The 27,525-nt window shown below is 37.9% G+C and overlaps 2 protein-coding genes and 1 long non-coding RNA gene across 5 annotated transcripts; 2 read left to right on the top strand and 1 right to left on the bottom strand.

The window, feature by feature from the left end:
* Positions 1 to 279: 279 nt before the first annotated feature.
* tspan6 (tetraspanin 6) lies at positions 280 to 8,101 on the bottom strand. Of its 2 annotated transcripts, XM_022760036.1 has the most exons (9): positions 8,040 to 8,101; positions 7,828 to 7,934; positions 4,589 to 4,777; positions 4,434 to 4,508; positions 4,247 to 4,342; positions 3,731 to 3,886; positions 3,494 to 3,577; positions 1,221 to 1,305; positions 280 to 1,003 (listed from the first exon to the last, which is right to left on the bottom strand). In XM_022760036.1, the coding sequence occupies exons 2-8, from the start codon at positions 7,912 to 7,914 to the stop codon at positions 1,237 to 1,239; spliced, it is 756 nt and encodes a 251-aa protein (XP_022615757.1). In that variant the 5' UTR covers positions 7,915 to 7,934; positions 8,040 to 8,101; the 3' UTR covers positions 280 to 1,003; positions 1,221 to 1,236. The 2 variants fall into 2 exon arrangements, with proteins under 2 accessions (XP_022615757.1, XP_022615756.1); XM_022760035.1 differs by lacking the exon at positions 8,040 to 8,101 and having other exon boundaries at positions 7,828 to 8,033.
* A 704-nt stretch (positions 8,102 to 8,805) lies between these two features.
* On the top strand, positions 8,806 to 19,409 carry srpx2 (sushi repeat containing protein, X-linked 2). Of its 2 annotated transcripts, XM_022760059.1 has the most exons (11): positions 8,806 to 8,890; positions 9,702 to 9,788; positions 12,773 to 12,850; positions 13,297 to 13,488; positions 14,132 to 14,308; positions 14,708 to 14,831; positions 14,924 to 15,045; positions 15,176 to 15,355; positions 16,208 to 16,341; positions 16,448 to 16,569; positions 18,332 to 19,409. In XM_022760059.1, exons 2-11 carry the CDS (start codon positions 9,743 to 9,745, stop codon positions 18,510 to 18,512), a joined length of 1,356 nt encoding a protein of 451 aa, XP_022615780.1. In that variant the 5' UTR covers positions 8,806 to 8,890; positions 9,702 to 9,742; the 3' UTR covers positions 18,513 to 19,409. The 2 variants fall into 2 exon arrangements, with proteins under 2 accessions (XP_022615780.1, XP_022615779.1); XM_022760058.1 differs by lacking the exon at positions 8,806 to 8,890 and having other exon boundaries at positions 9,478 to 9,788.
* A 3,210-nt stretch (positions 19,410 to 22,619) lies between these two features.
* Positions 22,620 to 26,909, top strand: LOC111232770. Its single transcript, XR_002665568.1, has 3 exons — positions 22,620 to 22,766; positions 25,767 to 25,830; positions 26,795 to 26,909. It is a non-coding gene; the product is annotated as an uncharacterized LOC111232770 (long non-coding RNA).
* Positions 26,910 to 27,525: the final 616 nt, after the last annotated feature.

Here is a 27,525-nt window from a genome sequence, read left to right on the forward strand (position 1 = left end):
TATAATAGGAGAATACAAGTTGAGCAGTAACTGATTGTAAGCTAAAGCTTGAAATCAAAGACTGATGGGGCGACATCTATTCAGAAAACATTTGTTTGTTTTGTTTCATACTATTAAAAGCTGCCCTGCATATTGAAAAACAAAAGGCCTTTCACATCTTGTATTTTGTATATATCCCTCACAAGGCCCCAAATAACTGTCATGTCCGTCTGCCAAAATATCTACTTCAGCTGTGGAACAGAAACATCCTGAGCTGCATGCAACTCTTTGGTAAAGATACTGAATTTAATTTTTATTTTATTTTATTTTTTCAAGTATTTTACATGCATCCACAAAAGAATAACAATTTAACACTGAAAACTGTGATACAAAGGTGGCTGGGCTGCTCTAATTGGCACACATGAACGCAGGCTTTCAACAATACTGGCCAACACAATCATCAGTAAGGCTCATTTTCCACACAACTCCTAAATCCTTACTGTAAATCACATGGTCTTGATTTCAGGGTGGCGACATCTTGTCCATATCTCAGGCTAAATTCACTTAGTGTTGCAGAGAAGTCCAACATTTATCAGCTTATTGTCTAGCTTTCATCTGCTACAGACTACAGACTAATTATAGCAAAATTACAAAATAAGGCAAAGGCATTATACAAAGACAAGAAACTGTAAGAGTTATTTACCCAAGATGAAAAAGTAACATCTATGTAATGACATCTCTATTTGATGGAAATTCACTAATTAAGTCCCAGGAGTAACACTGATCCCTGAATGTCCAGGTCCCTTTTCTCTTCACTAAAACAACGCTGCGGGTATTGTCCCTTTTTGAATTTTCTTTCACATTATTCCCTTCTGCTTGTTTGTCATTGGTCAGACTGAATAAAAGAAGAAGCCGTGAGTGTTTTTCCCTCTCTAAAATGATAATAACTAAGACACACACAAAATGTTAAAATCATAGGAGATTCATTTAACTCAGTTTTCATCAGGCGCTGCCTATCAGTAACCTGCAAGAAACACAGGACAGGAAACACACAGGTTGTTATAAACACAGCTCATTTGTATTTCCATTTGAACATTGGATCTTTATATCACTCTTGCAGTTTCTTTGGCAACAAAGTTTACAATCTGTCTTTGGTACACTCTGTACTAATTTGTAAAACATGATTTGTTCTCCCAAAGCGGAACTGTGGTATTCTCTTCCTCAATATTTAGTAACTTTACCTGTGGAAGGTCACTGTTAGACCATCTCATACTGGTTGTTGGTGATGTATCGAGACAAGCAGCAGGCCAGGAATATCCCAATGAGCTGAGGGGAAATAAGTTTATAAAAAATATAGAGTTGTCAAAACACAGATACAGTTCCAATCAAAGTACACCAAATGAATCTTTGTTCTTGTTTCATGAAAGGAAAAGAGTGTATGAAGCTAACCACATCAGTGCTCACGTTTTAATAACTGTACACATAATTAATTAACTAATTCTAAACGCTAAGGTTGAACTTTGACCTGTTGTACTGGCTTTTACAATGTGATGCTTGATCATTATCACTATGTTAGTGTGGCCATGTTTGTTTGTACATTCATATTATCTAGGCTGTGAAACCCATTGCTTGATATATTATTGAAACTTAATTATTTACTTTACAGTGAGCAGTAACATTTTGAAGGAGATTGGGGCAATTGAAGTGCAAAAATTTCACACTTAGAATTCAAACACTCACAGTGGCAGGGCATAAATATAGTGCACTTGTTTAGTGTAAATAGCAGAACACCAGTTACAGGAAGGGTTCTGCTTAGTGTTCTGCTATTTACACTTCTATTTCACAGTCAAAGGAGTCAACGTGTGAAATATAGACCTCAGAGCCTTGCCTGGTTCGCCATGGGTAGGGAGAGGCGACAGAAATCAGCTGAGCTGAACTTTCAAATCCAAGCAGGAAGAAGTTTTTACACATGATGTGATTTTGTTGAAAAAGCCCCCCCCAAAAAAAACCCCTTTAGCATTTTATGTCAACAAGTGCCTATGTTATTATGTGCACAGCGCATACAAAAAAGACAATTTACTGTCAAGTTCCTCTTTAACACTGAATGTAAACAGAAGTTTTGTTTGCACGAAAACACTGCAGGGCACCTTTATCTGGTTTAAACTGGGGATTTATTTTTCTATTTTTTCCCATGTCTGGTTTTCTGCCTTATTATTACTTATTGGTTTATTTGCCGGACAGTGCCCATTAATAAACACTGTCTAGGACAGATGTTACAAGGTTATCTGTCCAGATGTTGCCACACTACTCTCTGTGTCACTGCATCCCCAGGGGCTGGTTTCACAAAGATTTCATGGCTTCACAGATAGTCAGACTTCAGATAGACGTCTAAATTCATCCGTTGCACAAAGCACTTTAGTTCTTTAGACTATCATGAATCAGACTTTTTTCAAAATAAAAAAAATGGCCGACCAAGACCATCCAACCCCTGACCTCCGTTTACCCCAGCAGAAAATGTTTGTCTGCCGGAAGAATTCAACAGTTAAAAGTATGTTTTATTTCGGAAATTCAGCGAACAGTGTAACAATAAGAAGAACAATCTGATTTGGAAAAAAATTGCAGCGACGGTAAACATGGTCAATCTCACCGTTGACAGAAGCATCAAAAGATGTTCAAAAAAGATATAAAAATATGGTACAAGACGCAAAGAAAGAAATCTTTAAAAGAAAAAATCCTTTCCTCCACACACACCGGCCAGCAGCCTCCCAAGAGGGACAGATAGAGGCCAATGACAGCCAAGAAAACACAGCTAACATTAGGCCAATAATGCCTCTAGTGATTGTTTGAATGACAGCAGTCAAAAGAAAAATGTTGTACTTTGTGACGGTGGTTGTGGTATGCTAACGGTTGAGCCAGTAGCTAGCTGCTAACGATTTAACAATACAGCCTATGTGCAAGCTACCGGCAAGTTACATGTCAACAAACACTACAACTTGGCCTTCAGAATAAAGTAGTAGTACTGCGGTCTCTAAAAACTCTTTCCCCTTGCATTGCTCTTTCCATAACAATGTTGACAAACCACAAATTATGAGCCATGTTTTGTTTTTTGTTGTTTGGTGCTACTGGCCAGCACAGGTGTCATTGATTGTTACCATGGTAACATTAGTCTCAGACCTGAGATAGCCTGGGAGTAAGGTGTCTAATTTTTTGTCTTAGAATTAGTCAGTCTTTATTTTTGTGAAACAGTCTTACTAGCATTAGACTGATCTAATCTCTCAAATTAAGACTGGTCTAACACTACAGACCAGTCTGAGATATCTCTGTGAAACTGGCCCCAGATTTCAATGATGAAATTTATGAGTAAAATGTTTCCATAACTGACAGGAATGCTTGCCAAATCTACAAAAACTAGATTTGATGTTGGAAAAAGCTAACTGTACTTAAAACATGAAATATATAATGGCTCCATTTGTTCTGAGACAAAATAGAATAGAGAGAATAGCATATGATGTACCTGGAAAAATGCAATCCCAAAGGAGATCCCTGCGATGATTCCCAGGTTGGCCTCCATCACATGGGTCACCAATGCGAAGCAGCCCTACAGAGCAGAAATATAAAGGTTTATAGAGTGGCTTTCAAGGTTTTCTATAAACAGTCAGACCAGGGACCCTGCATGTTGCTAATACATACTTTTACAATATGACAGATTTGCGGCTATATAATATCCAGTTGGTGTAGGAAGTGAACTCACCGTCGTGTACACCTCTTTTTTAGCCTTGTCAAGGTCTTTCAGGGTCTCCTCTGAGCACTTGGTGTTGTCTTTACAGCAGCTGGTAGGGATGCCCTTCTCTTTAAAGTACTCTGTTTCACTCCAGTCAGTGTAATTTTTCACCCCGCAGCAATGCAACTACATGGAACAAATTTTATGGTTTTTACTCAACAGAAAACTGGGTCAAAAAATGTTTTAAGAATGTAAAAGAAACCCTTAAAAACAGCTGGATGTTGGTTTTCTCGCCACACTCGATGAGTGATGTCACTGCAGATGTTTTGCATAACTATTGAGAAAACACCTGCAGCGATAAAATGCTTGAAATTTTGAATCCACAGAGAGCAGTGCAGCAGTACTTCTCTGCTCTCTGTGGTTCAATGTTTAGTTACCCTTTAGAATATTCTTATATAAACACAAGTTCTTTGGTTTGCGCAGCGAGACTCAAACAAAGTCAGATAAAAACGACACCATTAGTGTAGTGGAAAACTAACTACTTACAGTCCTCTGTATGGCGTCAACTGCAGCGCTGCTGCTGTCAGTGGTATTGTAGTACTTCACAGCATTGTCATAGGCACTGCCCAATTTGGCTTTGATCTAAAGAAGTCAAAACAACAAAGAAGATATTTTAGTGAGCTGGTGTGATCCATTTGTGAAATATTTCACAGTTTTTGCACCAGTAACTCACCTCATGTCTGAAGATAAAGCCTGAGATGCCTGCTACAAGCTCAGCCAGGAACACCAAGGTCAAAAACATGGCATACTGAAGAAACAGAACAAGGGAGTTACACAAGGTCACAGGTCTGAAGGAAATATTTCAGGGGTTACTGGTCCTTCACTGACCAGTTTGAGCATCCATGGGCTGCCGCGACATGTAGCAAAGCAACCGAACAGTCCAAAAATAATGATGGTGGCTCCAGTCCCAATGAGGACATATGGTGCATTGGTACTCTCATCAGAAGCCAGGGCGAAATAGGCCTCCAGGCTCACCTTCCCCCACACCCCGACTGCCAGCAGGATCACGCCTGTGAACTGAAGGAGACAGCAGGGCGAGTCAGCTCCAACATCAAAGAGACACAGAGAAAGATGAGGAGGGTTTTTAGGGCTGTGTCTGACACAAAACCTAAGATTAAAGGCTCAAACCCACTTACCTAATGACCCACTGCTTCAGCAGGACTTTATCAAACCTGACTCATTTTCAATTATCAAATCTACAGTCTTAAGGTTTTACTTTCAATGATTTTAAGTAACAAAAATGAGGAGTCATTTTATGTTTATAAGCCAAAATGATAAGACTGACATTCAGACAGGTAAACTCAGATAAATGTGCTATTTATCTGAAGTACATCCCAAAGGTGCTAATGAAAACCATGAAGGATACAAGATTTGAGCAGATTTGTTTTCATCTTAATAAATCCAGGTACTGGATTACCAAAGTGGAACAAATTATTGAAACTAAACTCAAAAGGAGTGGCAGGAAATTAGTATGCAACAATTCTAATAATCAAATAATATAAATATAATATAATAATATAATATATAAATATAATAATCATTTAAATCTGTTCTAAAGCAAAAGTAGTAAACATTTGCTGGTTCCAGCTTCTTTATTGTGAAAACTTTCTGCTTTTCTTTGTCACTGTTTGTCTTGTCATATTAACAGTGAATTTTCTAAGGTTTTGGACTGCTGGTCGAAGAAACAAACAATCTGAATCTTGAGCTCTGGAAACTTGGGTGCAAAAAATGTGCAAAATTGGTGCTTTTCTTTGTCATATATCATGATTAATTTAATATCTTTGGCTTTGGACTGTCTGGACAAAACAAGTAATTTGAAGATGTATTGTGATGGCCATTTTCTCAGATTTTATTAACAATCAAACAATCAAATAAATAAATCAAGAAGAATATCTGTCATCTTATTTGATGTTGAAAATAACCATTAGCTGTAATCCTAATTTAAATCCAACCTTTTACACCAGCTAACTTCTTCCATTATGTTTAGTGGTAATGCTCTGTCTCAGGCCTCCTAACACAGCTCTAAAAATATCAAATTTTGCTGTTTACCAAACAGTTATCGTGCATACACAGCTCCTGAGACAGATCAGTGATTTGCACTAAATCTGGCAAATATCAAGGATAGGTTTAATTAAGAACCACGATGGGCTGAATCCAGGAAAAACACAATTTCCATTATTGATTTCCTTCATTAAATCTACACTGCTCCTCGGGGAAGGACATGCAGATGAAGACAAACAGATGAGTTAGAGGAGGATATTTAAGCTCTGAGACTACATTTGTAATGAGTCTATAATATTGTTCACTGTCACCATATATTTGCTATATAACTCTTCTTCCACTTGTGCCAGTCATAAAGTACATGATTCATGTGCTGCAGGTTGTTTATTGACCTGTCAACATCATAGTAAAAACACATCTGGGATACCCCACTAGCTTCAGCCTGTGGTTCAATCATCATAGTATTTTTTCCTTTAAAACTGCCCACACAAGTTATTAGCCTGAGGGGAGGCATCAACTCAATCAGCAAAGAGCAATGTATTGTCAGATAAAAGCACTGACTTGAACTTTGTGTCAGCAGCAGCTGCCTGAGATGGCTGTTTGCTTGGTGCAAAGACTAATAGGTGGAGCAACGACAAGTGCTTATTTTTATCTGAATACAAGCTTATGTTTATTTTCCTTACTTGTAACTTTAATTATCAGTTATTCTGATGATTATTGTCTCGGTTAATTGTTTTGTTAATAAGTATTAGAAAACAGTAAAAATGCTTGCTATATTTTCCGGCAGCCCGAGGTCATGCATTCATATTGCTTGTTTCATTCGACCAACGGTCCAGATGTTCAGTTAACTATTAAAGAAAAGCATCAAATATATATAGCTGTAATATAGCTGTAACAGTTTGTCAATTAACTGATGTGGACTGACAGAAATCTAATTAACAACTATTTTGACAAGCAATAAATCTTTAGCAATAATGAAATCATTAATTTAAGCCTCATCAAATCCTCACATCTGAGAATTTGAAACAAGCAAATGTTTGGCTTTTTGGTAACACTTCATTTTAAAAGTCGAGGATTTCCTCATAATTCAGATCTTTTTTTCACAGCAGTACATTGAAATTTGTGGGATGTGCCTTCAGGCAAACATACAATTCAGGATATATGGAAAATAACGTTGCCAATAAAAGCTTATTAATGAATGCATATAAAATGATTAGTACCAAATAGCATAGTTTTAAAGCATAAATTAACCAGCCTATCAAATGGATGTGATATGGTTTCCTTGGCCTTTTACAGTAAACTGAAATAGGGCTACGGTTTGTAAATAAAATGTCAAAAAATAATTTAACACATCCTAAGGGGGTGTCTTCGAATGTATTATTTTATTCCACCACAGTCCAAAAGGACTAAAATATTATGTTTTCTATCATGTATGACAAAGAAAAGCATAAAATCTTCAAATTTAAGAGACTAGAAACAGCAACTGTTTGGCATTTATGCTTAAAAATAGTCGCAGATTAATTTACTGTGGATTCATACTCAACAACAAAAACAGCTAACTGCAGATTAGTGTAAAATCAATCGATGCCCGTTGATTAATCGACTACTCACTGCAGTTTCACCTAACTCATAATTGATGTGGACTGTAAAACAGCAAACTAACCTTCGATGGATAATGTATCACTTCTAATAACTTAGTTACACTGTAAGTTACTATGGTCACATGTTTTTTCTCAATCAGGGACACAAAATATACAGCAGGTTTTTAAGGACACGTAGGAAGCGTTGATACATTTTCTTCCGAGTGGCTGAACAACACAAACATCTGCTTCAACGTCTCCAACGGTCGGTACATTTTCAACAAGTGGTTCTTTAAGTCACACAAAACGAGCTCCACTTTAACGTGTGGACATTTATTCAACCTATTTAACTCCTTGCGTGTCCTTGTCATGATTTGAGGAAATGTTGTGGTTAGCCAGAGCCTTGTTGGCATCGACGCCGCTTTTAGCCCATTGTTGCTCCTTTAGCTTGTTGTCTTCCCCCCAGTAACATGTCATGCTACTCACCCAGAATATGAGGCTGTAGGAGATAAGGAAAGTCTTCAGGCAGGTAATCACTGGCTTCGTCTGAAGCCGTCGAGACGGCGGCGACATAGTGGTGTTTTTACTTTGGGTTGAGAAAAGAAGAGAAAAGTTCACTTCACTGCGCCTCTAAGGGGAAAGGAGAAAAAAACTTCGGGGATAAATCCAAGAAGAGAGGGGGAAGTGTCGTCACTAACCCAGATTCACTTTCCTGAAGGGATGAACAGATTTCCTCAGTCCAGACCAGCGTCTGGTCTGCAGTAACTTTTAAATCAAATCACCCTTAGGCACAAGTTTCAAAATAAAACACACAGCGAAAACAATGTAGCCTACATTAACGCAAACAGACAAAATGGGCAAATTAAAGAAAGGTGTTTTGTAAGGTTTTCTTTACAGATGTTTACAAATCCTACTTCGGTAAGAGTGGGCTAATACAACAATTCAATAAATATAATACAATGCAATAAATCTTCCTTCATGAAGGCTACAATGTTCAGTTGGTGTTGACACTGAGAGTCATTCATACAACATTATGCTCATTTTTGAGGCTGCAGTTTGTGGTGGTGCTGAATTGTGTTGCTTTTATTTTATTTTATCCACCCCATTTAGATCAGTGAGGGAAGATTATATAACACCCCCCTGTATAATGTAATGCACTTCAATATATTTTAAATATCTATAATAATGCTGAATTAACACAATATAAACTTTGACTTCCTTCTTATAATTTTGACTTATAAATCAGATCGTTTTACAAAATGAAAATTATGAAAAATTAAGTTAAAAGTTTGACTTATACCTCAGAATTTTGCTTTACTGTCTCCCAATATTAAATTGAGTCAGGCTTTTTATGTCATCATTTAAACCCAGTATAACTTAAAAAAAAAAAAAAAAACTAATTCAGACACAACTCTTTTATATGTCACATATGCTTTTATGTTGAAGGCAGCAGCGTTACTTCCTGCCTCATGCTGTCAGACTTTATACTCAGATACGGTTTGCCTCTGGTGAGGTGACACGGTCGTTTGGACAGAATTACATCAACTGGGTAAATACAGTTATCACAGCATGGCACAATGGCAGTTAAAGATAAAGAAAAGTACTCAAATTATGCACAACCATTGTCTAACGAAATTATGTGATGACACTTAATTTCTAAACAACGTGTTGTGTTAAATCGTGTAAGTGGACACTAGAAACATTACAACAAACCAGTGAGATCTGTTTTATAATTGTACAGCGTATTATCTGTTTTGTTTGTGAAGCACTTTGTAAACTTGTTCGGAAATAAATTATATAACATAGTGTTAATATCATGAAGTTAAAATAAAAACACACTACATTTCCCATAATGAATGAAAGATGAATTCACTACAGGAATAAGTTAGTAGCTATAGGGTAATAAATGTGTAATCTGTACAAGTCAGTACAGATTCCATTAGTCACACGATCAGTTCAGAAGGGATATTACAGGGAACGATTCTTCTGAATGCGTGTCAACTTTAATCTATATTATGATTTGTGGTCCATATAAACCTTCACTTTCTAGGCTTGTGAATCATTTGAAGGGGTGGGTTTATAGAAAATGGCTCAGCAGCGGTGGGAGGAAACACAGACATGAGAAGTCCGGTAGTGCCACCAAGTGGTTTTTGTCTTTGATGCTGAACTAGAAGGATCCTTTCTTTCCAAAAAACTGCGGATACTCTGGTTTTAACGGGAGCGCTCATCGTCCTCAGCAGAGACAATTAAATGTTTTTTAAAGTCGTTTATCATATTAGTTGTTAACTTTCTCCTGGATTATAACTTTGTACTTTGTCTTTTTTTTGTTGGACTCTGGGATCTGAACCAAAAACCGAAAGAAAACTTGGTTTTCCAGGAGGGTCATCTTTGACTTTCTGACATGCCCCCCAGCCGAATTGTTGTAGTGTTCACTTTATTCTTCACAGGTGAGTCAGTGGTCTAAACAATTGAAGTAAGAAAAATCATTCAAAGCATTTCTGTAGTTACGTATCGAAGTTCGTGAATTCTGAATATTATGTAATTTCATTCAGGCAGTCATGTCATTGGATTCCTGTTGTGCAAGAAGTAGCTACTCAGATCTTAAGTGGCCTAAATGAACTCCATTACAAGTCACAGTCCTTCACTGAAAATGTGACTTAAGTAAAAGTATCTAGCCTAAGTATTGTTGGCAAAATGGCCCCGTTATTGTAATACCAGTATATAGGCTAACAGTATATTCTCATGGTGCAGTAATGTGTAGGCAAAATTATGCTGTACAATAAAATTTAACTACTATTATAACTGTTTCATATAAGGCTGTAGCTAATGACTATTGTCATTATTGATAATTTTCCTGATTTGGCTTGGCCTGTAAAAAGTCAAAACATAGTGAGAAATTACCCAAAGAGCCCAAAGTGGCATCATCAAACCCACAAATTATTAAGTTTACTGTCATTTAAGACAATGAAAAGCAGCAAATTCTCATATTTAAGAAAGGTGAACCATGAAATCTGTGGCATTTCTCCATAAAAAAATAAACTTATATCAAGACAGTTGCAGGTTAATTTTCTGTCAATCACCATAAATACATTTAATCTGTAAGGATATTCTATATGCTCTTCACATGTAAAATCTGAATTTGTAACTAGTAACTACAGCACTCAGATAAATGTAGTGCACTACACTACTTAAAAGTGTAAATTAGAAATAGAAATATTAATAGCAAATAAATAAATAAATAATACTATATATAATGGATTGATAGAGACAGATGAAGACACTCAAACATCCACCTTCCTTCCCTCTAGTTGGGAAATAGCTTCATCTCGGCAGTAATAACAACTGTATTAGATGCAGATGTGCAGAATTTTTTAGGTGACTGGATGAATGCAAATGAAGCCTGCCCCCCCCTTCAGGAATGAAGAGCCAGGATGCAGCTCCTCCACAGCAACTCCCATCATGCAACTGGCCACAGTCCAGTCAAAATGAATTCACAATAAATATGCTGTAGTTGAGCTGAACTTCCCCTTCGTGTGCTTCTCTCTGCTTTGCTGACCAGGCAGTTTAATTACAGCTCGGCTCCAATCACTGGCAGTTAATTACTGAGGAGTCCCCCTCCGGGCCGAGTGTGCTCAAGCCTTCATTTAATCCTGCAAGATAATGACGTGACCTGAGATCCTTCCAGAGGCACACAGGCTCAGACGATAATGTAGAGTGATTGAAACGATGCTGGTCATTATCTCAGCTTTGTCATTAGAGATAGATGAAACCTCAAACAGGCATCATTTGTCAAACTACACACCTTCCTCTTGTGTGAGTCACTCCTGCTGCATGGACTCACTCTGCCAGCAGTGTGAATGTCTCTGTGGTAAAGTCAGCACTCTGACTGGTGCCTGATGCACAGTGTATGTCAGTGTCTTGGTATCTGCACCCAAGTGTATGACTTTTAAACAAGAAGTATGGACAGTCACTTCATACCTGCCTCAGGCCTTTGCCTGGCTGGCGCATACTGTAAATCATCCTTATGAAACCACTGGTTTAATCTTTGACTGTGTGTTGAGTTATATAATTATCATACTTTAAGTAACATCTTAATCTGAAAAGAAACTTGTAACTATAGCTGTGAGTTAAATGTAGTACAGTAAAAAGTGCAATATTTCCCTCAGAAATGTGGTGGGGCAGAAGTCAAATAAAATGGTCAAGTAAAGTACAAGTATCTCAAAAAAGTGAATAAATCTACTTAATTTCACCACTGCAGTCGATTTACCTGCATGTAATAAAAAAAGATTCCTAATTGCCATATACATTATGGAGCATGTCGTCTACAAAGCACCTGAAGTAATGTCTGCGGCCTGTCTCTGCTGATGAGCTTGTTTATTTCCTCTGTGACTAATTCTATGTAAGGGGTACTGGGGAAGTGTTACTGAGTGGAACATTGTGCTCATTATGAGAAAAACGCTGATGATAGTTTTATCCCACACATCTGTGGAACAATCTGGAGCAACCTCCACAATAGAGAGGCCGAATGTGAAGCCCTGTTATTAATAGAAAGTATGTTAAAGTGAATTTAATTTGGTGTAGAGAAACTGTGCCAGCAGCAACGTACAAAACCGAGCCGAGCCAAAGGAAGCAGCACAGGAACTGACTTGAGACGGGGGCGGAGGTTGACAAACTGGAAAGTCTGGCACTCCGTTCTAAACATGGAATCATTTGCGGGATTTCAAAAGGGATAATGTGCCTGAACCACAACTGCTGAGAGCGAAGGATGACAGTGAAAAGGATGTATTGTGCAGAAAGACTCATTCAAAGACAAAATTCAGATTCAAGGCCGAAGTACAGTAAACGAGCCATGCTGCTTTTTTACATGGAAAGAGATGAGTAAGAGGGACCATCTCCAAGCAAGTAATGAAAACATGCAGTTTGCCCTAATTTGTGGTGAAGTTTATTGTTGAGTTAGAATTTTTATAATACAACGAAGACCAGAAAAACACTGCAGTATGAAGTCCAACATGTCATCTCTGCACCCACATCTACATTATTTTCTGTCCCTTCAAGAAAACAACACAATCTATAGACCATTTGCAAGATTTCCATGTTTTCTCTCCCTGCTCTCAGGTTAAAAGCCCTGAGGAGTTTCAGTTAGAGTCACTGATTGCAAAAACAGTTGTCTATGGACTGGAATGTTGTTGAGCCTGTGTGAAAGGAAACCTGGGAGGGAAGTTAAGGGAATGAGATTGTGTAGGGAGAATGATTTGCATGTCCGTCTCCCTCTGTATGACCTATGTATATAGATATTTGCTGTACATATACAGTATATAACACTCCAGACTGACTCCAGTTTGACTGACCAGAGAACTGTGTTTGGCATCTGACATTTTGGTTTGATGATGATGTCTGTTCCCACATGTCTGACTTTTCTTTGTTGTTTCAGCTGGCTCTGGCACCACAGTATATGACACTTACAGTGACTTTACCGAGGAAGACAACACTCCTCAACTAGACTACAAAGGTGCGTATTAAAAAACACACATTCACTAAGGGTGGGCAACGTGGTGATATAACACAGATGACCCGTTATGATATAGACATAAATCTGCTGCCATTCTGTGGTTGAAAAAAAAATCAAACAGTGTTTTGTATGTGCGACACCTTGCTAACCATTGATCTTGATCTAACCATTTTTTATGGTCTTCAGTTTGGAAACTATGATTCCAATTTCTACATATTTTGTTATGATTGCATAAACTTTGACCTGGTTTGCACTTTATTAACTTAGACACATTTATTATAACATGATATGTAGTGATATATTTAGATATAAAATTACACCACGATAGAGGATTTTATCAATGTTGTCCACCCCAAACACCCACATATACACTGAGCGGTGTAGTACCCAAATTTCCACCATCAATGCTTCACACAGTGCTGGGTTTGGTTACTCTTCAAAAACAGACCCTCACTGGTGTCATTCTCCGAGTCTGACCAATGGGGAGGTGACCTGCCACTCTCCTCGAGGAGGGGCCTACAGGAGCACACTGGGCACCCGCTGTGAGATGAGCTGCGACCGAGGATACAGACTGCTGGGGAGAAGCTCTATTCAGTGCCTCGCCAGCCGCCGCTGGTCTGGGACTGCTTACTGCCGCAGTATGTGGAGAATTAAAGTTACCATATGAGGACACATTTTTATTCTGGCTTTATTTATTTCCAACAAATCCCATGTAAAGACCATACAGTGAACCAAGCCTACTAACAAATATTGTCCGTGTATCCAGCCTATTATAGTTTATTCCTATAGAGCTCCATTGTTGTTTACAATCTATTATGAACACATCAATGAGCCACACTGTTGCGATGGATTACATGCTCCTTCATTACCGTAAACACAGGCACTGTAGTTTCTTTTGAGTGATACCACATGCAGCAAAATGCTGATAGAAAAAGTGTATTAATCTGCTTCTGAAAATAGTCCCCAACAAATGCACTATTTAGATGTGTTTGAGTATCATTTGCTAAAGCATACAGTACCTAGGAAATTAGGAAATTATTTAGCCTTTTCAAAAAATATGAAAGTATTAATTTATTAATTCTTGACCAGTTTTTCAATAGCAATGAATGGGCCTGGGGTTGAGACTGGGGAACACAAAGTATTGAGAGACGGACTAACACATTGTTGGTTTTGGTCTTTCGTGGGATTTGTTGACAAGAACAAAAATATAGAACATCCCCAGCCTTAGCCTTTAGGATTTTTACTGATTCTCTGATTGTTTCCACCCTCACACTTCTTCAGTGATGCGTTGCCATGTGCTGGCTCTCATCCCACACGGCAGATACACCTGTACTCATGGCTTCATGGTGGATTCCAGGTGTGAGTTCACCTGTGACCCCGGCTATCGCATTGAGGGGGAACACACGCGCACCTGTCAGCACGGCGCCTCATGGAGTGGAGTCCAGCCAGTTTGTTCAGGTACCTCAAGGTTTCTTATTTTGCAGATACTTGTAAAGCTAACCAGATGTTCAAACTCAAAAGTCTTGTGCATTATTTGTTGAACTGTCGACGAGAGGTTTAACTTATTGCCAGAGCATGGGCCTAAATCCAGTCCATCTGTGTTACTGTCCAGTTTTCCATCATTCTTTCACAAACACATTTCCCTGTGTCCACTCACAAAAACAAGCAGATTTCCTGCTCCTCTATCCTTTGAACTGAATCCAAACCAGGCACTGTTATCAGTTTAAGAATCAGTTTCATATTCATATTCTACTCCGTGTAACTGCTGTTACACTACCCAAAAACAATATTGCCATTCAAACAATTTCCTCTAACATCTCCAGCATTGTTTTTTAAATTTGAGGCTGTTTATTTCAGATACTGATCCTCCAAAGATCAAGTGTCCCCCGTCCAGACTCAAGGTCGCCGAGCCAGGAAAACTCACTGCCAGGGTAACCTGGGACCGCCCCGCTGCCACAGATACCGCTGATAAATCACTCGAGTACGTCACTCCCTTCCATTGCCTCCTCTTCCTGTTTACTTTAAAATGGATAAAACATGAATTAAACATTTGATCTTCAATTGTGTCTGCAGTGTAATATTAGTGGGCCAGCAGCCAGGCACCGACTTTAATGAAGGAGCAAATATTATCCGATACAAAGTGTATGATCAAGCCAGGAACAGAGCTGCCTGCAAGTTTATTGTCCGTGTTGAGGGTGAGCTGACAAATTTAAATTTTTTGATTCATGAAATGAGTTAAAATACTACACATAAACTTGAAGACATCATTATAACTTACAGGTTGTCATACTGGACTTTTTTATTTCTATGGTGTTCTCTATGCAGTGAGAAGATGTCCAGTACTACCTCCACCTCTGCATGGATATCTCACCTGCTCCTCTGATGGGAATAACTACGGTGCAACGTGTGAATACCATTGTGATGGAGGATATGAGCGGAGGGGGGTAGCTAGTCGTGTCTGCCAGTTCAACCGCAGCTGGGGCGGACGGGCTACTGAGTGTGTTTGTGAGTACTGAGTCTGCATTAACATGCTTTGCTGCATATACTGTACGTAGCATCCATTGGAAGAAGTACTCAGATCCTTTACTTAAGTCAAAGTATCAATACAGTACAATAAAGATACATTGCACCATTTACAATTACATTTCAGGCATAGTTGGCCCCTGTGACTGATAAATGATTATAGGGTATGTTACTGTTGTAGCTGGTCCAGGTGCAGCAACTTTTAAGTACTTAATATACAGTTAGGTAGTTCAGTGGTTCCCAAGAGGAACACAAACACAAGAGGAACCAAAAGGGTCACAAATAAATAAATATGGGGGTTGGGAAACACTCAGTGGGGCAGGAAAGAACAACAAACAAACAAAGTTTTGCTCCATAAATTAAAAAATTTTCAAAAGTTTGACCTCTTTGTGCCTTATTCAAAACAGTTATTTAAATGAAACCATCTGAAAAGTTCAGATTGGAAATGTCTCTTTGGTGGAACTGTTAACAGCTCTGACGTCTAACACCTGTGACAGGGAGCCCCCAAAAAGGTTTTTGATTTAATCTTTGACAATACATTGTATTTTTTAAACTTGTATAGTAACTAATACAGTTTTATGCAAAAAAAAAAAAACTGACTTAGTAGTTAATGAAATAAAACATTTGAAGAATTTGAAGAAGCTGTGAGACAAATGTTCAGTATTTGCCTCTGAGTTGTTGCGGAGTAGAAGTATAAAGCCACAAAATTGTACTTAATGCAGCACTTAAATAAATGTACTTTCCACCACTAACATATACAATACATAACAGTACGCATACTGTATTTAAGAGGGTGTATGTGCAGGAGTTAATTGTGACTTTGTGTGTTTGTAGCAATGGAGATTAAATCAGATGTAAAGACAGCCTCTGCCCTCCTGGATCAGTTCTATGAAAAGAGGAGGCTGCTGATCATGTCTGCCCCCAACATCTCTGACTCAGACTACCAACTGCAGAACATCATGATACAAGTGGGGAAACCTTTTGCTGCTCTTGACCACATGAATGGCAGTTTCTAAGGAAGTTTAACAAACAACAACAACAACCTCAAAATCTGCTTTGTCTTGTTTTCACCAGAAATCAGACTGTGGATTAGACCTGCGTCATGTAACCCTGATCGAGCTCCTGGGCTCCCCGCCACGCGAGACGGGCCGCATTAAAGAGAGTCTGCTTGGCTCTGAAGTCATCGAGGGTTTGAGGTAATAGTGAGGTACTTCATCACTTAGTTATTCAGCAGTTTTATGGTTCTTTCTGGGGGAAAAAGAAGTTAATGTAGTTGAAAAATTCCATCCTCAAATAGCTGTGTATAACTCCCATTCACATTAACAGTAAGGGGTTGTTCCTCCTCACCCTATTTAAATGTCAGGAGCCTCCTAATAAAAAGGGAATTGGTTTGATGGTAAAAGGAAAAAAATCCACTCAAAAGATTATCAGTGTTAAAAATAGCAGCATAATTATTCCAGGATTGAAGTAATGGGATTTTGACAGAACAACATCAATAGTAAACATCTGGTTTGAATTCCCATGAGAATCAACAAATAAGATTTCACCCTTCTGCATCAGACGCAGACACGATCGTGTAGGTGCTAATTCATCTTAGAAGAGGCAAAGATATAGATTTTTTTCCACTAACTATGCAGTTTGGGTAAGGGGGCACTGCTCACTTTTTCCAGCCTGGAAAATCTCCTCCTAACTTTCAGTCTCTACACTGAGGCACAAATCCCACAGCTGAGTGAGGCACATTCTTTGACTGTGGTACAAAGCACTCTAGGAAAAGTAGGCAGAAATCATTAGAGTAGAAGTAGATGAGAGACGTGTGTGTGTGTGTGCAACAGTAACATTCTTTGGGGCTTATTATCAAAAGGGTATTCCCAAAAAATAAAAGCAAGAGAGCATGACAAAGAAAGTCCTGGAAGCCGGCAGCTGTCAGATTAAAGCTGTGCTAATCAATACTTTTACATTAACAATGGATCAAATGACAAGCTGGTGAACACAGTGGAGCATTTAGCAGCTGGATAGTTGGAGACCAAAGAGCTAAAAAACAGTCAAGTAAGTTTTATTTATATAACCCATATATCGCAATTGGAAGAATTGGGGCTTTACGATTTGTACAACATACGACACCCTCTATCAAATCAGACATGAACTCCCCCCAAAAACTTCTTTATCGGGTCCCTATCGATCCCTCTTCTAGGACAGACATGCAATAGATATTAAAATTATAGATAGATTGTCAAATATTCAACCTATAAGAAGAATATGGATCTGTGAAAACATTGAGCGACTTCCAGGTTCCCAGTAAATAGACAGGAACTGCACCACACTACAGTGAAACAGTGAAAACTACATAACTCCTAATGTTTGGTAATATGTTGTCATCTCAACTTTGTAGGGAGATGATATGTCATTGTTGTGTTTACAGCTTGCTCCGCTGGCATCTAGTGGTCAAAATTTAAATAAATAAAAATAATACTGCTTTATACCTGCAGGATCTGATCTTTTTTTTGCCGCCTGGGGACTGCGTGACACAATACTAACATATCATTGCCTTTTATGTTGATATGGTGAACAGTTGTTTATTTACACATTTAGCAGTTACAAAGCAACATTATTATTCGTTTGCAGTCATGTTTCTTGCCACCTGATGAATTTTAGTCCAATATTCACTCTCTCTCTTTGATTCTGTTTTGGTGGTTCTGCACAGGTAGTGTACAGTGGGTTTATCAGAACTTTTTTTTAACTAAATACAACTGCCTCCTGTGGCTGAAAACAACTCTTTGGGAGCCGTGAGAGTGAATCAAAACAGTTAAGACGTGGACTGGAAAACTTAAACAATGAGCTGAAAGACTATAAAGTGTAGAGCTGAACACTTATTATACAAATACTATTTGTAGTCGCTTTAATATTGAATGTATATTGTATGAGATCTCCCTTTAAGTGCTGCATCATGTTTTTCTGCAGACAAGTATTCAGAATTTCCAGATCCTACTTCAGCATGGTGCTGCTGGACAAGCTCGGACTGGACCGCGAGCGTTTCATTACCCCAATGGCGTCGGATGAGCTGTTCTCCTACATCGACAGCTTCCTGCTGGATGAAGAGGAACGAGAGAGGCTCGAGCTCCACAGAGACTTCTGTGACTAATTTAATAAACCCCTCTGGTTGCCACAGTGATAAACTCATCAGTATTACTATCACAAGATGGGGAAGGACAAACAACCAGAAGCCAGGTCCAGAGGAACATGAGGAGGGAAACGAGGACAAGAAGGCAGTTCCACATGTTCAAATGTGATCATTATACAACACTGAAGTGATAGCACTGTTTTCTCTTAATCAAATCATCAGCTGAGGGGCATGGAGGCCAGATTCAGAAAACATAGCAGACAAGGTTTAGGGAGAAACTATCAGTAAATAAATAGATTATCCAAAGAAAGTCTGTTAGTAACCTGTGGTCTAATGAGAACTAAAAGACCTAAAATTATAACGAACAACCACCTCTACAAAAGACCACTGACGAGCACTTGAGTGGACAGATCATTTAAGAATCCAGATGGTATTTAAGTGTAATATAGATCTGAGGCAATCACGCATGGGTTAGGTTTAGTCTGTTTGTATAGGGTGAACAGAACTCTGAAATAAACATGATTCTGATCACACTCGAATGAGGAGTTAAAAGTTACAAATCTACATTTATGTCTGAGAATAGACAAATTTATAAATTTCAAATAGAGATTCTTATTCAACTTATATAAATATAACTTTACATGATAGCATTATTTTAAAATACAATGGTGTAGTTTAAACTAAGCACAATTTGTTGGATGCAACATTGGAGAAATTGTGTATAATACCAGTTTATAATGAATTGCATCCTCTTGTATCAGTGTAATTCTGTACACAACTGTAAGAAAAAGGGGGACATATTTGTGACACAGTTTCTGTGCTAAGTGCTGTGCATGATTTTTAATCGCAATAATATATACAGTCTGAATTTTAAAAACATAAAATGACTGTGTCAGTGCTTTTATAATAAAGACTTTAGTGTTGTATGCTTTGGCACATTTTCAGCAATAACACCAGTCTCCAGTCTGGAGGGAGGGAGGGAGGGAGGGAGGGAGGCAGGTGTGAGCAGATGTTTAGCATTCAGCAGGCCACATCCATCATTTTTCCAACCCAGTTTAGATGAAACAATGCCCACTTCTGTATGATGAAAGCCTCGACCCTAACCCTAGCCCATACAGAAGTGGGCGGTGTTTCAGCTGGGTTGGAAAAAAAACAAAACAAGCCAGCAGGCCAGGAGACTGTGAGGCTGCTCACAGCTGATCAGCTGTGAGCCTGCTCATTTCAGTACACAAGCTTCTGGTCAGATAAGCTTACAAAATAAAATGAATCCACATTCTCATGTTTGTCTCAGAGGACACAGCTTCTCCCCATTTCGGCCTCTTTTTTTTGTGGGTTCAGGCCTGTGCTGCTGTCCTCATTTGCCCTTAGCCTTCCCCATAGTGGAACGCAGTAGAAGAGTGCCCTCTGCCCATGAGTCAGGGTACTGCAGCATCTCCTTCTTCTTCTTCCCACAGACTGACCTCCTCTCCAACTGAGTCCATTTCCACTTCCTCCTTGGCTATTTTAACAGTGCCTGCAGGGGTGAAGATTACACAGTGAATGCAAAATTAGTGCAGAGTCTGTTATTATTAAAGATGGCAAATTCCTTTAACACTATTAATTGTCACACTGGGGAAAAAGGCATGGAAGCCTTATGGGCACTTTAGCAGCAAAATAAAATTAAGCATGACTTTCTCATAAAGGCTGTTATGCTTTGGCAGGAAAGCTATGGTGTTACTTTCTCTTTTCATGATGATAAACTAAATTCACCTTCATTCAAAAGTTACAGAGCTAGGAGAGCAACACTGTTTTTGAAATCTGTTTCAAAACAATAGTAACTCAGATGACTTCTGAGTTTGTCAAATGAAGTGGATATCTTCCAAAGTTCTTCCAAAATTCCTTTGTGTTTCTCTGTTTTGTGGGAATTTCGTACTAAAAAAAGGCTGTAACTTTGGAAGGGACCCACTTCATTTGACAAACTCAGACCGCTTACCTCATATTAGCTTTGGATACATTTCTAAATACATTTTTACATGAAAGGACAAATGTTGTCCCCATCACCTTCACCGAAAATACGATAGAAAAGGATCTTTTAATGGCCAGTGTGAACAGCAAGCAAAAACCTGTTTAAATGTTCATATGGACACCTGACTGTACAACTGACTACTGAAAAATGTTGAACCTATCCTTTAAAGTAAAATCATTTTCAACTACAAAAAGTTACAACTGTGACATCAAACTAAAGCAATAGAATTCAGTGTGGACCAAGGCCAAAACAACAAACTAAATAAGTGCTGACTAACCGAAGTGAAACAGACAAAGAGACGTTCATTAAACCAACTCCCTAAGATAAAACAAAAACAGGTGAAAATAGTTCAAAAGGCTGGCTGCTCCCGCCTACATCTTTGTTGCTATTTATAAAAGGTGGATTATCCTTTTTACAATACAATATTCACAGCTAAATAGGACAATATGGATAACAAGATCTCACAGAATAACAATTGTCTCAGTAGCACACAAAGAAACAACAAAATGGACAAAGAGCTGAGAGAGATGTTTCTCACCTGTAACTGAAGGGGAGTTAAAAAAAAAAAAAAGCAGCGCTCCAGTAGCACTGTGGATTTGGAAATGTTTTATGAGGAAGGAAATGCATTCATCATGTCCATTAGAGCTCTTACAAAGCGTGAGAAACACTGAATGGAAACAGAAATTCTGTTTACAAGAAAACTCCCCAGGACACCTTTAAGTCCTTTTGAAAACATGGATACGGAACAATGCAAGTTATGAAGAAAAAAACAGCTTTGTAAATGTTTCATAAAGAAGGAAATATGTTTAACACGTTTGTTAGACCTCAAAAGATACAAACAACGCACAACTCCACTGGGCACCTTTCCATCATAGTATGGTAAAGAAAAACAAATTCTGTTTCTCTTTTCTACCTTTACCATGAGAGCTACATGGTCCTCGTATGGTGAGTCAAGGTCTCGGCAGCCCAGAGGGATCTCCACCTCTCCCAGGAAGGCGCTGCGGCTGAGGCAACCATGATGCCAGACTCATATCAACATGGAGCGGGTGAACAGCTGAGAGCGGCTGACAGAGTACTGGAAGTGGAAGATGAGGAGGAGACTTGATGGTTCAAAGGTGTGTCTGAGTGCTGATACAGTGATGGTCGTACATGTTTAATGCTCTCATGCTGAGGGAGTTTTAAATAAATCATGGAACGTAGATTAAAGAAGAAGATGATTTCAGAGTTTATTGGACCTGTAAAGAGCAAATCCAAAACTACAGCGCAATCTATTACAAATGGATTCACCCAGCTGATGTCCTTTTCAGCGGTTTTGTTTGCCACTGTATTTAAGTTGACTCTACATTGGAAGCCAGGACCAAAATCAGTATTTGACAACAGGTATTCTAATCTGCAATGTCAATATCAATCTTAAGGTCTCTGTGGGTGTGGTTATTATTTGCAGCAGGCATGGCGCAAGGTCAATAATCAGGGAGTGTCATTAGGTCAACAGGATAAGGTCACCAGTTGCAGTACAGTTTGAGAGGAGCCAGTTATAAACCATTACCTTCAGTGTTTCTTTGTAGATGGGGTTGAGATGAGAGATTGAGATCAGGATGCCATTATCCTTTTATGAAAGATAACCAAGCTGTCAATATCTTCCTCCTCCTCCTCCCTGTGGTACCATAATATACATTTAGACAGCTGATCATAAACACATAGTGGCATTTCTTTTCTTTTTTTACCATTAGATTTCCCTTGTTTGAACAAAAAGTTTATGTTATTAAGGAATTTAAAACAACACATAATATAAATTAACAGAATATCTGGTAATCTGGAAAAGAGTTAAAGGAAAAATCTATTTTTGCACAGTGTTAAAATAAGGCCACTGAGGACGCCTCTTTCATATCAGTATCCATAGCTAACCAAATCTAGCTGTAGATGTAGGCCTATTATAAGACATATTAGGTTCAAAGAATACTTCCATGGTGGGGAACAAACAAACAACAGTAACATTAGACTGAGCAGGAAGGGGAGGCGCCAAAAGCCAAGGAAATGTAGAGCAACACTATTTATACACTGCCTTCACGCGGTGATTGGGCGGTGTTGGCGCCATTTTGCATTTAAATACTGACGACAAAAAACATGATGGCATCAGTGAACCAATTCTGGTGTGCTCAGTCCGCGGTCAGTAAGTAAAACACTCGGCTGGCTTCCTCTTCTTCATGCCGGTCTCCGGGAACCCTCTTACATCCTGTTTGCCGGGACAAATCAACCAGCCGGTACCGGAGGTAAGTCCGACAGCGCCAGAGTTTGACTGGGAAGATGGCTCACCTGTGTGGTAAAAGCGCAGGGTAAAATGAATTAAATAGAACTGAAACATTGATTGTTTAGGAAGAGCGTTACACAAATTTGAGACGCCTAATAACATGAACTGAATTTCTGTTGTTGCTGAATCACTGAAGTGATATTTTTGTTGCATTATATCAGTGGTGAGGTAACAGACTGTGACATTTACGGCTTCAGGCAGAACACAGGTTGGACGTTGTGTCAGACCGGTGGAGTTAGGCAGGTGCACACCTCATTTCACAGAGGCTTGCAGGGGAGACACGAGGGCAGCGGCGCATGCTAGGCCTAAAGCTGATTTCTGTGTGTAATGTCTTGTCAGGTTTGGATGTCTATGTGTGACCCTGTTGTTAATATGCATTTCAGACCTGTTTCCTCAAGGGGTCGAAGGAGGTTGGTAGTCGATAGTAAGTAGATCGACGTACAGACGAATCAGAGGTCCATTAGCTGCTCTTGCTGTGGGACTGTTTTTTCTTTTATAGTCCACCCTGGCAAGTGAGTCGGCATAGCGGGCAAAAAGACATGGGTTTTGTCCTTTGGGGCGGAATAGTTTTAATTTCTTGTTTGTATTTTTAAAAAAACAGTTTACTTCCTCAACTGTGATTGACTTAACTCAGGTCAAGTCGGCAGTCAGGGCAGGGTTAAGGTGTGACATGGGTTGTTCCTTAAATGATCAAGTGTGTAACTCTAGAATGTGTTGACTCAAAGTGTGCACAATTTAGCATTGCAGTGGATACTAGTTTGTCTTAGCTGGGAACTCACTGATGAGGTCGAGCTGGGTGAAGATGAATTGTAAATTGTACTTCTGTAATCTTCACCTCCTGGGTCGTCCTTTCTTAGCTTGTTACCTGTAGTGGGTGTAACACAATCAACAAGCAGAAGGCAGGTGGTCCTGTTGCCCTCATCTGCAGATCCTGAAAGGTGTAGTAGATTTTCAAGATGGACAATGGCGCAGGCTTGAAAATCTACTAAACCTTTCAGGATATGCCATGGATATGAAGGCAACAGAACCACCGGCCCTCTGGTTAGACTTTGCTTTGTGATTGGACTGTCATTGTCCACTTAGATTCAGGTGTAGAAATAGTGTCAACTTTGAGCACCAGGTTTTACACAAAGCGCTTTCTTTCACAGTGTCTGTATGTTACCTTACCACTGGTCATTTGTCCGGTTTTATTCACAAAGTCTGTTTTTTCTTCTTACAAAAGCAAAACTTGTTCATAGTATTTTATTGACTTTGAGGGTAATTTGCAACACATTACAACAGAACTGTATTGTAAACTAAAGTGAAATTCATCAGCATATTGTAGTTTGTTGTTACAGTTGCACAGCTTTGGTCAGTAAAGTGATGCATCAGAGTTGTTGCTTAGTAGTTCCTCATTACTTCATTGTGTCACAATGATTTCATAACATATCAGAGACAGCAAGTTTACGAACAAGTATTTTAATTATAACATTCAAGCCACATGTATACTAATAATCACACCCAAATTATTTTCTGATGCATTAGTGACTTAAAAACAAACAAGTGTAATAAACTGATTCACTGTAACTCATTAAAACACACACATTAAACATTTAACAATGGACCTGTGTGGAAGGGCAATTAGTGAAAGTACAAACTGCATTTATATATAAAAACAAGAACTCTTTACACTGATGTTTGTCACACTGAAAGTTACCCTGACTGATCCAATAGCATGTTTCTATTAGATTTGTCATGTTGGTCGATGAGCACAACCGCATTGTTAGACGTACACACCAGGAGAGATAGACACAGAAAAGTCAGACTTCAGCAAAAAAAGGTCCAGCACGTGTCCTTCATATTTTCTTGTTTTCGCAGATGACTGGCAGTTAGCTTTAGGAGAAATATGCAGTTTTTTTTCAGCGTGACTAACGTCAGTTTAAGGCCAGTATATTTTTACTCTACATTCATAAGTGACTTTTTTTTTTTTTTTATAATTTGTCAGGTAAGATGTTTTTTAAATTTGCCCTTTTTTTTTAAAAAAAAAAAAAAAAAAAAAAAAATTGCAATTGCAGTTCCACACAGATCATGGTTAAATGTTTTTAAGATGAGTTAAAATTATATTCATTTTTTTTTTTTTTTTTTTTTTTTTTTTTTTAAGTCATCATCACTAATGCATCAGAAAACAACATGGATGTGATTATTAAAATATACGTATATGTGGCTTGAATATTATAATTAAAATACTTGTTTGGAAACTTGCTGTCTGATTTGTTAAGGAACTTATTGTTATAACTTAATGAGGAACTACTCGGTAACAACTGTTTGATTATCACTTCAAAGCTTGATGAACAGACTCTAACTGTTGTTAGCTGTAGCTACTGTTAAATTCCAGCTTTGCTGGTTATGTGTGAACTAATAGATATGTAATGAAAGCAGGATATTTTACAGTTTAACAATAAACTTTATTGTCCAAAATGAAATCAGTGCACTGAAACAGTAAACTTCACTGGAAATGAAATAAAAATAACTAAGTGTGTGTGTAACTTGAATGAAAACAAAGGATCAAATATACTTTAAATCTGCCTATAAAACCGACCATTTCCATTGCATTATTGCTTCTTAATAAAAGTATTTATATTGGCAAAAGTATTTATATTGGCAAAAGTATTTATATCGGCGAATGTATGTGCTGATACTGATCTATCTTTGTTAGGTCAATATCAGCCGATAAAATCGGCCCACTCATAAATCAGTCGGGCTCTACTAAATTTATATTGGTAAATTTTATTACTTTTGTACTCACAGTACATGCTAAATGAGGTTTAAATGAATTATTAAATCTTTTATGTCCTTACAATGCTTCAAAACTTTTTTTTTTTTTTTTTTTTTTTTTTTTTTACAGTCAAAAGAGCTTCTTAAAGTCCTTTTTTGCCCTGCAAAAGAGTCATTTTGTTTCATACAATCATCACTGTTTTCATAGAGATGCCAGAGTCCAATTTTGGCCGGTACCACACCTCATGGTCCCCAACAACCAGCAAGAAATGGTAAGTCATGTGCATGACTTCAGTCCATATGTATATAGGCCCAAATTGGGGCCAAAATGATTTTGAACTTGTGAAGTGATAATGAATAATTCCAATGATTGTAGTTGTAAATCAACATTTGTAAACCTGTAAAATAAATCTGCATGTGAAAAAATTGTGCTTGTGTTGAAGAGATTTGGATCTGTTAAGTTAGAGTCAAAGAAATGGGTTTTGTCAACATCTGTGACCTGATACAGAGCAAAACTGTGTCCCTGTGTCTTTGTTTAACCTCACCACTGATCATTTGTTCAGTTTTGATTCAGACCTTTTTTTTTTTTCTTTTTTTTTTTATATAAACAAATACAAATCTCTTCGACACAAGCACAATAAGTAAATACATAGTAAGTCGCCTCCCCCAGCAGCTAGCTTGTGCATTAGCTAGCAGCTAGTTTGCTGTCATTGTATACTATAAAGTATATGGATGAAGTTCCCTTTATGCTACTCACCAAAATGAATTATAAATGAGTGAATAAGTAAGATGTCATAAAAATAGAACTTTTTCATGGTGGACTCATGATATTATACAACCCTGTATCTCACAATAAATAAATTAACCTTTTTAATCTTTCACTTATGTAGTATATATTGTTCATTATGACACTATTACCACCTGTAAGAGATGAGTTGGCTGTTCAAGTAAAGTACAGGACTAATGAAGCTAACTAACAGGCGATTTATAGCTTACATATAGATAATACCAATTATGCTGTAAACAGCAAATTTATTTATTTATATATATTATTTTATATTATTATAAATATATAATAATAATATATCATTATATTATATATAATTATATATATATATATAATATAGTATATATAATATATATATAATATATATATATATATATATATATCCTTAAATTATATTTTTATTTATTTTTTGATGATTTTCTGCTCTGTGTTTGAACTTCTGACTGCAGTTACATGAGCAGGACTAACGTGAGATATTACAGAGCGACCAGGAGAGGGAGACGTTCTCATGTCCCTTGCTGCTGCATTGCATTCTGGTCTATTCTGCAGGTGTGTCTGTTCATCCACAGAAAATCAGATTTTTTTTGGTTTCTCACTGTAAACTTTTGTCCATTTAATCTAATAAAAAATAAATAAATCAAACACAGCACCAGTTCTGTCTTTTTTGTGATGGAATGCTCATTCAGTTTTTGTAGTGATGATAATTAATAAGAGGTGTAACAACCCTCTTCATACATTCTTTTGTGCTTTTTCTATGTGAAGCAGTCGGTTGTTTTGGGGGAAAAGTGCTTTTGGTTCTTTGCTTCAATAATTTTGATTACATTTCTCTTATTTTTATTTATTTTTTTGACTATTGAGTAGAAGTAGACTTTTTTTTTTTTTAAACTGAGTGCCTCATTAGATCTTTAGGAAAAATTGCCACACAGAATCTACAAGTTGCAATGAGATGAAACTGAAATCATTAAACAGATAAATGGAGAACCGATGTAACTGATTCAGTTTGATGTTTGTTCAGTTAATTATTCCCTAAAAGGTTTAATTTGTGTTCTACTGAGCTGATTACAAATGAAGTCACACTTGAGTCATTAGTGTATAGTTTTTTCTATAGTTTGTTTATAGTTTTTAAGAAACTTTTCCCCATACATTTTTTTTTTTTTTTTTTTGGGGGGGTTTTTGGGCT

Source organism: Seriola dumerili, unplaced genomic scaffold (assembly GCF_002260705.1).
Source record: "Seriola dumerili isolate Sdu_G_001 unplaced genomic scaffold, Sdu_1.0 BDQW01000331.1, whole genome shotgun sequence".
Lineage (NCBI taxonomy): Eukaryota > Metazoa > Chordata > Actinopteri > Carangiformes > Carangidae > Seriola > Seriola dumerili.